The following is a 14,460-nucleotide window of genomic DNA, read 5'->3' as shown; positions in this document are numbered from 1 at the left end:
CTTTTTTCATTAGCCAAACATTTTCTTTTATTGTACGGACACTTTCCGTGACAAAAAGAATAAATATTTCAATGTTGTTTTTTACATATATTTGTCTTCCTTACCACATAAACCAAGTTTCAAAACCTTCAATGCGCGGGAATATAAATGAGACAAACTGTCATGTATTCTGACACTAACTGACAATAATATCTATAATAGATATTCCCTACCTACGATACCGATATAGCCTATATATATATCATCACGCAAGTGTAAATTCACATGAGTCTTCCTGTCCGAGTACCTAAAGAAAGTTGTTTCTGCATGATTTCCTAATAATCTTGTGTTTCGTGTTTTTGTGGCCAATTAGGCCTATAATATATTGGATGTTTGTTTGTTAAAACCCAAAAATTAAAAAGATATGGCCCAGATCAAAAATTATTGATAGACGTTAGACCCATTAATTTGCAAAGTAACAATACTTTTCGTCTAGGAAATTGGCCCATTAATTAAAAACATTATAGTTTGATCAAAATAAAATTAAGGCCACAAGTTTTTTTTTCCGGAAAGGTCAACTATTTGTAAGTTGTAACGTGTAACCTCGAAAGTTTAAAAACTTTATTTTCTTTGTCTTCTCTTTTGGTGGTTCTGGAGTAAATTTTTCTCCTCGATAAACATAAAAAAATCGTTTCAATCTAAACCAAATTGTTCACTCTATCACCAAAGTCAATCGATCTAAGTACTCTAAGATTAGACTCTTTAATTTTTGTTTGTAAACCTTCTTTGTAAACGATTACAAATTTTTACCAACAGTTAGATTCAATATTTTTCTCATGTTGATAGATCTCTCACCTCTACTTCTAGATCAACCATCATTATCGTCTTTGAAGACATGATTTTTTCTGGTTCGACCATCACCAACGGCCGGTCAGACATTTTGACTGAAATTCATACTTCGGAGTCTTTGAAAATAGATAACTGTGACATAAATTATTTATACACTCCATGTTTTATCTGTTTGTACGGGAACAGATTTTAAATTTCTTATACTTAAGCTAATTGAATTCTTTTAAATCTGTTTCGGCCAGCTTCATACATTAATGTTTTCTAACATGTGAAAACACTAAAAACACATATTTTAAAAAGAGAGAATATCAAATATTTGGGTTTATTTTTTTTTTTTTTTTGGCATCAAAGAAATTCATTAAAACTTAAGAGTTTTCTAAATAGATATAATTAGATATACATATACATATACAACTATTTACTTAAAAGCTAATATATAAATGAAAATATTAATATCTCTACATATACGTGTATGAATTCTACGTTTAGGTATGATAATCAAAAGACAAAACTTATCTAATCTATAATGGTGAAACGGTTCTAATCTCCATATTATAAAAGCTTATATGCTTGACAATATTGTGTTTATAATGGGAGGACAATATTGTGTTCATTATTGCAGGTTTCTGAAGGTTTATAATATAAGAAAGTGATTTCAGATCGTATGTCATATTACAGATACAAATGTACGATATATATCATGAAAAAGTGTATGTTTGGCTGTTTAGTAAGATTGAGATAGACAATATATGAATTAATTTGAATTTGTTATGTTGCACTTAATGATCTGAACATAAGCAAACACAGAAGAATTTGTTATGTTACATCTTACGTACAAACTTTTCTTGAACAGCAGGATAGTCTAGACGACCAGGTTTGCTTCACTTATGTACGTAAGATGTAATCTATAGATAAAAGTTGTGTATTGTATATTTATTTTAATATATTAGACAACCAACGGTTCATTAATAATTTAATTTAGACTTACAACAGCGGTTTTGTTCTATAACCCGGTGTTGGTCTGATTTAAAAATATTTCGGTTGAATCATTAAGTAGCGTGTATGTAATATTATTGTAACATTCTAGAAAATGTCCAAAAATTAATGATAATTTTCAATGGTTGATAAAAAATAGAACTCTATTTTAATAGATTAGATATCTGCATTATCCATTTTTCAACTTTTCATTATTTGAAATTTTGAAATTCAAAATATGAGTTGACGAGTAAACATCTCCAACGCAATTATCATGCTTTCAATAGTATTGAAATGATCTTATTTATTTATTCATTTATTTACTTTTTTAGCATTGATCTTTTCTTCTCTTTATGTAGCTAACTACAAACGTGCAAACAGACAACATAATTACAAGTTGCATTATTTGAACAAAATAAACTCTTTTTTGTTTGTCAAGAGAAAAAATAAACTCAAGTTGCCTTTTCTACCTGATGTCTTAAAAATTTGGAGTTTGTCAATTTGCTAAGGTCCCTCCCCTGCCAGTTGCCCAATTGGTTGGCTCACCTTCCCAATTACTCCTTAAATTTGTTTTAAAACAAAAAATTGTGTATCCTTAAATTTATTTTAAATGCAATTAATATTTATTTTTTTTAATGAAAATGCAATTATTGATTCGGGTTTTAGTTACATGTGAATGCTAACTAGGTACTAAATTACATAATTGATATTCTAAATTCCAAAATTTAACTGTGTTCTGATAACACGTTGAATAGTGATTATTCTGCAACAAATACATTGAATAGTAAGTGTGTGGATTGAATTGATATCATCTTTTAATGTGAGTTGTTATCATGGTTTAAGATTTTGTCACTCATTCTAAAACCATCTCCAATGGTTTATTTTATTTTCTTCAAAATAGAGTAATTTTATAATAGAATTAAATTCTATTTTGATAATACTATATTTTAAAATATAAAATAGAGTAATAAACAAAAAATAAATGGATTACTCTATTTATAGATTAAATTCCTTTTTATTCTATTATAAAATAAAAAATAAAGTATTACTTAAACATTTTATTCTAAATTCTATTTTAAAATAAAAAGAGAAAATGATTAGAGATGTTTTATGAGGTGATATTCTGGTAGATTTTTTTTTGAAACACGTGATATCATGGTACACTATCTATACTATTATTGGAGGGGTAACTTTGCTTATGTGTCATGTTCTCTATAATTTTAGCTAATTTTGTTTATTTGTCATGTTTTGATTAGTTTTTAGTTTGAGTCACTAATTTATTAGTTTAAATAATATTACTATTACAAATTTTATAATTAGAAATTATTAGTGATTTTGTTTATTTGTTAGTTCTCCATTTTAGAAAATTTTGATTATTTGTCATGTTTTTATTAGTTTTTAGTTTGAGTCACTAATTTATTAGTTTAAATAATTTAACTATTACAAATTTCTTAATTAGAAATTATTCTGTCTTTTACCAATTAAGACCAATTCTTAGTTTGTCCCTTGTCATGTGATGTAAGAGGTTTTAAATTCTATAATTTCTTTTTTTCTCATTCATTCCAAGTTGTCTCAGTTATAGTTTTTTCATCGTCTAGGTATAGTGTGTCCTCATTGTTTTAATTGATTGCATTCTTTTCATCAATTTCACGCTGATACAGATGTTCTCTTTTTAGTGGTTCAATCATTTTGTGCATATGGTTGGAGTTGCTTGCATGAAGGGCTATATATCAACAACATCAAAGCTTGGTTTCTCCCTTCTCTCTTTAGATCTATATTTTTTTTGGATTCTTAATATCTATATTTATGTGCGTTAGATTTTTTTTTTGTTTGGTTAGAGTTTTCATTGTTTTTTTTTTCTTTCGTTTGGTCTGAAAGATTCAGAATCAAATCGGTTTTGTTACATGCAATTTGAAATTATGGATAATGTATTTTAAATTATTTAATGATAGTTATTTCACGTGTACGTTTTATTAATGTTTAATTTAAGGAAAAATATGCTTTGATGTGATGTTTAGAGAGTTGCCTATGTAATCATGTTATGAACATGTGTTTAATAGTAGTTTAATGAATAATTAGATTATCATTATATAATTAATCATAAATTAACTATAATAATAAAGCTATCATTATCTATCTTTCTTTTATAAAAATATATTTATGAAATATTAAGATAGGCCAATATATATTTATTGAGTAAACCAATGAAATATTATCATTATCTCAATTCGTTTTTTTTTAAAAGTTTGTATTCTAAATTATCATTAAATTTTTTTATTTACTTTCTATTCATTTTGTTCTTACTTGGATTTTGTTTGTTTCAAAGTTTTAGACACTTCTGGTTTAAAAATGTAAAGTAGATTAAGAGATACCCAAAATTCACCTTCTTATTTTACTTTATTGTGTGAAATATTTGATATGTTGTTATGGTCTCATGGTTTCATAGTTTTTTAGTTTTCATTTGTGTTAAGATGACATAGACTGAGATGAAAATAAAAAAAATTGAAAAAATTTAAATGATTAAGAATATACAGAATAATTTACAATGTTATTTAAATATTAATAAATATTTGTAAGATGATTATGCTCTGCATATACGGACAAAACACCTAATTGCTTTTATTTTTAACATATCTATTGTAAGAAGATTGTCGAGCTATTGCCTTTTTTTTTAATTTTAGTTAAAACAAAAAATCTGCAAGGCACATCATTACGATATGACTTATAAAAGGAAATGGACAACGGGTTTGAGGGTTTCGATAAAAGACAAAGCATATGAACTTCAGCTTAAATACAATTACACATAAATTATTGATGTCCTCAAATTATCCTATACAACTTGTTCAAATAAGAGATCGATCGCAGTATTTAAAGATCGAATCCACATCAAGCATGGATCACACAGTAAACTTTAAAATTTAAATTATGTAACAATATTAAAAGCAATAAAATCGGTTGTGAGATATATAAGTAAAAAACGTCCGACTTTGAGAATTCAAATAGCCAATCAGAACTTAAATCTATAGATATTAAGGGTGTGATAAGAACCGTCCTATAACTCAAATTCAATTAGTTAGATATTCAGCTATCGATGCGAGTCCAATCAGATATCTAAATCCTATTATTCCAACTCTTGTATTTGAATTCAATTATTCAAGATAAGCATTAATGTTCAGTTCGATATGTTCACTAGCTTTCTAAACCAACCATCGCTGTATTTATCAACCTAGCTCAACAGAATTAGATTCAAGAGTTGAACCCACCCTCATGGTTGTAGATTATTCTATTATCATGTTTTTAGTCAGCTATTTTATAATACAAACAATAAAAACAATCATGTGAATGATCCAAGTTAACAAGTAAACTACTTAGACATAATTAAGCAAGGAAAAAATATAAACTGAATGAATTGCATTAGAAAATAGAGATTGAAACACTGGAGTGTCAATCAAATCTCGCAAAGTGTCTTCTGATCTTTTCTCCAAAAACTCTCTAAAAATTATAAGAAGTTTGGTCTAAAAGTAATTAAAAACTATAAATGAGTCTAAAAGTGCCCCAAAGACAATTTATAATTTGTAGAAAATTTTGGGCCAAACTTGATTCTGAGTCGGCCCACATAATCGTGTCGGTGTCAAACGACACCAAAGAGATGTCGATTGACACTCCTTCAAAATCTCGGGTCTAGCTTTTATTTTCCTGCGTAGATACGAGTTTCTTCATATTTAAGCTATAAATGGCTTTATAATTTCATAATACTCTAAATGTATCTAGATCTGAAAAGGTTTTAAAATAGACTCGAAACATAATACAAACTAGATTTTGACCCAAAGCGCGGGATATTTTTTGTTTAAAAATTTATTAATCTATCTATTTGTTCACTAATATGTTTAGGCACGTGCGTTCAATTTTCAGTTCGATTGTAATTTATTTTTATTTTTTTGGTTTTCGGTTTCGGTTGTGATTTTGTTTTTTTTTTTAATTAAAAAATATAGGGACCGTTCGATTATTTGTGAATTTAGGTTTGGTTTCAGATTAATTAGTTTAGCTCTCAGTTTGATTGGGATAAAAATATTAAAAATTCGATAAAGTTTTGAGTTTAATTTGATGTTGGTTCGGTACCTATTTTTTGGATAATACGGTTAAAAATCACATTTTTGTATTTTTAGAACAAAATCGACTAAATTCAAATATTTAACATATAATATTCTTGTGATTTCGTTGTATTGAGAAATCCGTATCTTAAATAGTAATATTTCTTATCTTTTATAAATCTATTTATGTTGAAGTTGATTTTAATAATGAAAATAAATTATATTTAAAACTCTTACAATATATAATAACTTCCCGAAAACTATCAAGATTTTTTATTTTAAAATTAACATTTATAATACAAAATAAGAACCATTTTAAAATTAATTCATAAAAATAACCATTTTTAATAAGAACAAAATTATCCATGTTTATGTTAACAAATATATAAAAAAGTAAAAACTGAGCTTTAAAGCCTATAGGATCAAAAATTACATGAAGGGTTACTGGTAAATTGGGCTTACAAATCAACAACCAACTTTTGTTTTCTATAACTCAATCCAAAACAGGTTTAAGTATCCTCAAACCGACAAAAGAGAATGCTTAGGTTTTAGGAAAAACTTGAGGAGAAAGTTGGGGGATCTTCTCTTTATTATCGAATATCTCTATCTTTTAAGATTGGTATTCGGAAAATTCAGTTACCATGTCAAACAGAATATATTCTCTGCGTGTTCATCAAGTTAATTTAGTTAAATCGGAAAATTTTGTTTCTATATATTATATTTTGAATTTATTGTATGTAGCAATTACGAAAATGGAGGTTATCGAGAATATTCCTAGAATTTATTTGATTTGAATCCGAAAATTTGTGAGTTTCTATGTATTATGTTTTATATTTATATTTATATACCAAATTTGGTAAATATAAATATTTAATTTTTAAATATTATTTGCTGTTTAAAAGGTCAACAACATTGAAAACCAACGATTTCGAAATATGCTAACCCTATACTATAATAGTATAATTAATATTATTGAAAGATAATATTTAATATATTTCGGCAATTTTATATAAGAAAATTTTAATTAAGACATATACATTATAATAAACTCCAACTTATTTGGTATAGTTGTTTGGACAATGGGTTTTTGATGGTGTTAATAGGGTTTGAATAGAGATAGGGTATGAATAGAGTTTTAGGGTATAGGGTTAGAACACAAACGAATATGGATGAGTTAGTAAACATACATGAAATGAGCTTAAAAAACAATGGATAAATTGTTTAAATTATTGGGCTGTTTTGTTTACTTGGACAAATACATGTTACTTTCTAATTTGTTGGGCTTTTAATTTCCGAAAACCATTAAAAATAATTGAAAAAAGTAATGATTTTTTTTTGTAATTAATTGGAAAAGTCAGAGGCATAATCCTAAAAATGATTCTGCTTTAATAGTATAGATACCCTAAATAAGATTTATACTATAATTAAAAACCGGTAAAAACCATAATATATCAATTATTATCTTAAGGTTACTAGCAAACAATTTTGTTTGGTACAAAGTCTCTTTTCTCAAAACGGAAGTGTTTGGCCTGCAGAGCTTGGCATCGCATGTTTGGTACCTACTGATTTTTGAGAGCGACCAAAAAAACAAAACAAAAACTTTGTTTAAATATATAGTACTTTATTGTATTTTTCTTATTCAGTGGTTATAAAATCAATCTTATTCAATACGTCAAAAGAATGATAAGCCTGTCATCCGCCGCCAGTTTTCAGTATCAGGATAAGTAGAAAAAATCTAGTCGTGGAAAGACTGTGTATTAAAAGCCTACTCCAGTCGACTATCTTGACGTTCGTAGATTATATATTATCTTAAGCATGACCACAATTATTCATTCCGTTGTAAATTTTTTTTTGTTTGCTTATGTATATAAGTATATGATCAGAAAACACTTCAGAAACACTGTATATCATCGAATATAATTATTTCATCACAAGTTTTGGTATTTGCTAGTAGTAGTTTTCATGGAATATAATTATTTAAACAGTGTATATTTCGTCATTCGAATACTGAAATTGCATAGGAGTCCACTTAAACTCGAAAGCCAGGCCCAGATCATTGCAGGTGTTCACTAGCGTAAAATTAACGTGCGAGTATCTTTATGCTCGATGCAATTCGTAAGCCTATTTACTCTAAGTAGGGATTATTGGTTGTTGTATTTTAATGGATTTGAAAATCCGAACTAAATCTAATGTTATTGGTTCTATGATTTTAAAATCTGTATTAAAATCATGCATGATTTTAATACAGATTTTAAAATCATAGAACCAATAACATTAGATTTAGTTCGGATTTTCAAATCCATTAAAATACAACAACCAATAATCCCTACTTAGAGTAAATAGGCTTACGAATTGCATCGAGCATAAAGATACTCGCACGTTAATTTTACGCTAGTGAACACCTGCAATGATCTGGGCTAAACCAATAACACCTCATAATACTGAGAAAAGATTTGATAGGCATAAGTCTAATATATTTTTTTTACTAAAAAGTTTAAAGATAATATTTTTTTTTTTGGTAAAAAAAGGATAGTAACTTTCTAAGCATAGCAATTTCAAGTGAGCACAAAACTGAGAAAGTTCCAAGCAAAGAAGCAATGATCCGAACAGTATATAATCTTACAATACTCGGTCCAGCTTGGTAAGTGAATTTTAGCTTTGTCCGAACAAAACAGCATCAACTATAGGCCTTTAAAGATTACTATTTCTACAAAAATTTATAGAAACTAGTAAAAATAATAGTTAAAGAAACTATAAAAATAACATGTTTCTATTTGAAAACAATGTTTGTGGTCTTCAAATATTCCTGAAGGTGGGTACAAAATCGGTAATGGGACACAAAATGTCCATGTACGCTGCAGCCCAGATCACGAAAGAGTATTGAGCAGGAGACAAATCATACGGCTTCATTATCTAGTCCTAGTAACTGAGTTTAGATGACCCTGTGATACAATCTACAGAGTTAAGAATCATATGAATGTGTTATTAAATCACGTTATATATATTCTTAAGTATGGGAACCCGTGATCTAAATATGAAAAAGAAAAACCCACTTAATAATGTCCTCCTATTGTATCTTCAATACTTTTGTTGTATTAAGTTTTAAAGCCAACATATATCATAATTTACTCACATCATGTATTTGTTTATGCATATATTTGGTATTCGTATAATCTTAGATTCATTGAATACGATCGGAGTACCTATCCACTCAGGAGCGGAGAAAGCTTTGAAGAAGGGGGTCACTTGACCCCTATTATATTGTTTTATATATAGTTCAAGTTTCAAAGATATATGAACTTTTTGCCCAAGAAATGTGTGCATTATTTGCTATACCAAACATTTTCAAACCACATGAAACAGTAAGATTTCAAATACCTAGAAACACAAGAATTTATAAGAACAACTTTTCTTATTAGGTTTAGAAACTACTCAAAACAAAAACTTTCGATATATTTCTCTTAGATCTTATCTCAGTCTTATTGATCTTATGGAACACCTATCAATTAGATCTCTATTTATATGAAAGACAATTTCCTTTAACATGTGAGATATGTAAAACACAAACCTAACCTAAATAGAAACTTTCTTTTCCTATTTCTAGGTTTCCTTATTGTGTTTATCTTAACGTATTTAAACATCTAATAATATGTTAAGTTTCCACAAGCTTGGAATTATCCAACATTCACCCCTTTAATTCCAACTTGAATTAGAGAGATCAATTTCTTGAACTCCGATTAAGCTTCTCATTTGCTTGAACATAATCCTTGCTAATGGCTTGGTAAGGATGTCGGCCTTCTGCTCAACACCCGGCACATGCTCCACTTCGATCTGCCCGTTCTGCACACACTCACGAATGAAGTGATACTTCTTGAGTACATGCTTACTCCTTCCATGGAAAACTGGATTCTTGGTTAGAGCAAGGACTGATTTGTTGTCGATCCTAAGCTTGACCTTCTCGCCTTCTTTGCTTAGTATCTCACTCAACAATTCCTTGATCCATATAGCTTGCTTCGCTGCTTCTGTTGCTGCCATGAACTCTACTTCGCATGATGACAATGCAACCGTCTGCTGCTTCTGCGACGTCCAAGTAATCAATGATGAACCGTAGTAGAATGCATGTCCTGATGTGCTCTTCCCATCATCGACATCAATGTTGTGACTGCTGTCACTATAACCAACAACACTCCTTGACCCATCTCTCTTGAAGAACAGACCGTAGTTTGTTGTTCCTTTCACATACCGCAGTATGTGCTTGATGGCTTGTCCGTGAGAGTCTCTCGGATTGTGCATGTATCTGCTAAGAACACCTACTGCGTAACACATGTCGGGTCTTGTGTGAAGCAGATACCTCAGACATCGTATGATTCTTCTGAACTCTGTAGCATCTGTCTCTCGTTCATCTTCGGCTTTTGAGATCTTCAAATTCGCATCCATTGGAATTTGAGTTGCGTTACACGCTTCCATCTTTGTGTCACACATGATTCCATGAGCATACCTCTCTTGTTTTATTCTGATTCCGTCTGCTCCTTGAATCACCTCTATGCCAATGTAGTACATTAGCTTACCTAAATATGACATCTCAAACTTCTTAGACATCTCCTCCTTGAATTGCCTAATCACCTTAAGCGAAGTTCCTGTCACAAATAGATCATCAACGTAGATGGCTATGATCAAGATGTCTCCTCCTTCAGTCTTGCGGTACACTGATGGTTCCTTCGTGCACTTCTCAAATCTCATCTCCTTGAGAACCTGATCGAGTTTTACATTCCATGCCCTGGGTGTCTGGCGTAACACATGCAACCTCTTGTGTAACACACAAACTCGATCTTCTTCTTATTTCTTCTCAGAACCAGTCGGTCTATCTACAAGCTCCCATATCTTGTTTCTTGTGATAAATTCCAACTCGTCTGCCATAGCTTCAATCCAATTTTCTTCACAAACTAGATTGAGCTCATCTGAGGCAAACTTTCCTCCTCTATCGGTGCATCCTAGATTGAACATAACTGGGGCAACCTCTCCTCCTCTATCGGTGCAACCTAGATTAAACTTAGCTGAGGCAAACTCTCCTCCTCTATCGGTGTGAAATCTTTTGAACCGATAGAATGCCTCACGATTATCTGCTGGCGTTGGTGGTGCGATTCGTCCACACAAATCTCCAAGCAATAACCCAATGGATTTGATGTACGAACCATGGCCTTAGTCGGGAATGAATCTCTTATTTTCTTCCTTGCAAGACATGTGTCACACACGGCTTCTCTGTGTATTACACTCGGGAATGAGTGTCTCGTTTGCTTCCATGCGAGACATGCGTTACACACGCCTTCTTCGTGTGTTACACTCGGCATTCCTACGATCATCTCATTTCTTACCATGTTGTTCATCACTCCATAGCTTATATGTCCTAGTCGAGCATGCCACCTCCATGTAGCATCTACGTCCCTGACATGTAAACACTCCGGGTAGCTTATCTCCATAGGGGTCTTGTAGAGACGGTTTGGAGATCTTTTCACACGAACTAGCAACCTTCCATGCGAATCTGTGAGCGTTAAGTAGACATCTTTCATGTTAACCTCACATCCGTTCTCTGTTGCTTGCCCAAGACTCAATATATTGTGCTTCAGGTTGGGTATGTAGTATATGTCTTTGAGTGCCTTCTTCTCTCTAGTCATGCACACAAATGTAACCAAACCCTTTCCTACAATGTCAACACACGGTCCATCACCAAACTTCACCTTCCCTTTGGTGTTGAGATTCAAACTCGAAAAGAACTCCTTGTTTCCTGTCATGTGATTGCTCACTCCATTATCCAAGTACCAGACACTTGCATTGCCTTTGTCGATATCAAGATTCTTCGGAATTACCTTATCTTCGTTCAAAACACCACCTCATGTACATAGAGTGCATCAGCCTCTTCTGTCTCGTTTACGTTGGTTTCTTGATTCTTCTTTGTCTTCTCTAGACAGACAGTTGCGTAGTGACCAGACTTGTCACATCTCCAACATATCAGCTTTGAACGATTCTTCTTCGAGTTGTTATCTTCGGTGTGTGACGCACAGTTTTGGTTGTGCGACCTACCTCGACCTTTGCCTCTACAGTTCCTTCCTCTTCCTCTACCACGGGGATTCTCATAGCCCCTCTGACTATGCTCTTCATTGTTTGAAAACATCAGCTTCCCTTGGTCTTCTTTTTGAGTTTCTTCTCCTACACGCTCCTCGTACGCCTTAAGCCTTCCAACTATGTCTTCAAACCCCGTCGAGTTGAGATCTAGGACTTGCTCAAGTGATGCTACGATCTGGATATACTTGTGTCTCGGAAGACCCTTCAAGAACTTCTTGACCATTTGGATTCTTCTATGTTTTCTCCCAAAGAGGTTGCTTTGGATGATAGGCCCGATATCTTCCCCGCGAAGTCATCGACCGTATCGTTATCATCCATCTTCAACCTATCAAACTCCGTCATCAACGTCTGAAGTCTCGCCTCCCTTATACGATCAGCTCCTAGGTGTCGCGACTTGATGGCGTTCCAGATCTCTTTTGATGCGGTTTGTTCTCCCACCTGGAGAATCAAAGTCTCTGGAACAGATTGAAACAAAAGGTGCCTAGGAAAATCACTTGAACAAGATGCCATTTCTGTCACTTTTTGACATTTTCATGTGAATTTTCCTTTTAAATCAATGGTAATAACAATAAAGAATATAATGTGTTGTATTGTATATGGATTTGCCGTATGTTTATGAAATAAATCAGATTTTGTTTCATTTTTCAACTGGTTCACGTGTATATGATATGGGCCGAGTATCGACCTGAATTTTGCGATCCAGCACAAAATTTACCTTTGCTTTGAAATTCTGATTTGGCCAAGCGGTAAACCTAATGACGTATATAATTAACAATCATTAGTAACAAGAAACAGTTAATAATTATAAAATTCTTAACATAATAAGATCATTATATTTTATTTTAACGCAATAACTAATTAATGCTAGTTAAACGTGAGCAACTTTTTCTGGATCGATGTCTCTCTTACTAATTATATATTTAGTTGTTTGATTAAATATTATTATGAATAGTGTACTTATATTCAGAGGAATCTCGTTGGATAATTCCAAGCTTGTGGAAACGTAACATATTATTAGATGTTTAATATGTTAAGATAAACGTAATAAGAGAATCTAAAAATAGAAAAATAAAGTTTCTATTTAGGTTAGGTTTGTGTTTTTTATATCCCACGCGTTAAAGGGAATTGTCTTTCTTATAAATAGATATCTATCCATCGTCAATTCTCTCCAAGCAACAAAGAATTTGAAAAAGTATAACTACACAAGGGTAAACTAACTAATACATCAAAAGAATTTAAAAATGATAAAAATATATATAGTCTGACCGTCGGATCAACTGAAACTCCAAAGCGGAATATCAGCATCTTCGTAGAAGTACTGATCATTGACCATATTCATAGTCGAATTCAGTTCAGGGTAGTAATCAAACGGAGCTCCATCACCGAAGAATAACATTTCATGATGTTCACCATCATACCATGATGATGATGTATCCATCAAAGACACATGACAGTCCACCAAAGGCCCTATCAAAGACTGCATGCCATCATCATCATGCTGCTGATCATGATCGGGCGGTGACGAGACGGCTGACGAAATACAAGGGGAAAAAAGGTCAAATGAGTTGTTGGCAGCTTGAGCCGCAATTCTTTTGATAGATTTCGGGGACAAAATGGTACTTTCGTCTAATAGAAAATGAGAAGAAGAATAAGAAGTGGGGAAGTTGAGATTGGCTTGAGGGCCTTTGAGACACAAAAGTGCAACATCGTAAGCCCTAGCTGCTACCTTAGCTGTTGAGTAAGAGCCTAGCCAAAGCCTTGTCTTTTGGTTTGGTGCCCTAATCTCAGACACCCATGATCCCCAACTTCTCATCCTCACTCCTTTGTACTTCTTAATCTTATTCTTCTTGCTCTTACACGAAGACGAAGATGAAGAATGAGATGGTGAAGTCAAAGACATGTCCTTCTTGGAGCTGGTTTGGATCTTAGGTTCTTGTTTCACCATGGTGTAATGTTGTTGCCGTAGCCCGTAGGTTACTTAGACTGGTTGGACAACGATGTATTGATCAAGTGATGAAGATATTGTTCTTGAGTTTTGTGTTGTTATGTATAGCTATTTTTGGATAAGTGTTAATGTGAGGTATTATATTGAGAGATGATATGGGAGACGAAGAATGAAATATTATTTATAGACATAAATCTAAAAAATAGAGTCAAATGTAATATGGTACGGTTTCATGCATATAAATGTGACACTGGTGGTGCATGCATGACAGGTGTTTTTCTTCTCATAGCAAATTGTTAAATGTAGCATTTTTCTTTTTATCATAGCAATTAGCAAATTGTTCATTAACATTAAGACAAACTTGTTCCTTTCTCATTTATAAATAAAATGAAATTATATTTTTGGGATCTTATTATTAATTCGAATTTGGATTCATTATATATGTGATGCATGTTAAGGCTTCGCACTGCACTAGGGTTCGAAGAATGAACCTGAACATGG

At 31.8% G+C, this 14,460-nt stretch overlaps 2 protein-coding genes across 2 annotated transcripts; both read right to left on the bottom strand.

Annotated features, from left to right (window-relative positions):
- Window positions 1-9,239: 9,239 nt before the first annotated feature.
- Window positions 9,240-10,634, bottom strand: LOC106302853 (uncharacterized mitochondrial protein AtMg00810-like). Its single transcript, XM_013739261.1, has 2 exons — window positions 9,627-10,634; window positions 9,240-9,272 (listed from the first exon to the last, which is right to left on the bottom strand). The coding sequence occupies exons 1-2, from the start codon at window positions 10,632-10,634 to the stop codon at window positions 9,240-9,242; spliced, it is 1,041 nt and encodes a 346-aa protein (XP_013594715.1).
- A 2,653-nt stretch (window positions 10,635-13,287) lies between these two features.
- Window positions 13,288-14,207, bottom strand: LOC106305240 (ethylene-responsive transcription factor ERF012-like). Its single transcript, XM_013741616.1, has one exon. It carries the CDS (start codon window positions 13,957-13,959, stop codon window positions 13,288-13,290), a length of 672 nt encoding a protein of 223 aa, XP_013597070.1. The 5' UTR covers window positions 13,960-14,207.
- Window positions 14,208-14,460: the final 253 nt, after the last annotated feature.

This window comes from Brassica oleracea, chromosome C7 (assembly GCF_000695525.1).
Source record: "Brassica oleracea var. oleracea cultivar TO1000 chromosome C7, BOL, whole genome shotgun sequence".
Lineage (NCBI taxonomy): Eukaryota > Viridiplantae > Streptophyta > Magnoliopsida > Brassicales > Brassicaceae > Brassica > Brassica oleracea.
This window is presented reverse-complemented; position numbering and strand designations above follow the sequence as displayed.

Excerpts from the sequence above, each read along its gene's own strand:
- LOC106305240 (XM_013741616.1), bottom strand. The coding sequence starts at position 13,959 with ATGGTGAAACAAGAACCTAAGATCCAAACCAGCTCCAAGAAGGACATG.
- LOC106302853 (XM_013739261.1), bottom strand. The coding sequence starts at position 10,634 with ATGAGATTTGAGAAGTGCACGAAGGAACCATCAGTGTACCGCAAGACT. Across the intron at positions 9,273-9,626 it reads AAATGAGAAGCTTAATCGGA|GTATTTGAAATCTTACTGTT; the intron begins GTTCAAGAAATT and ends TTGTGTTTCTAG.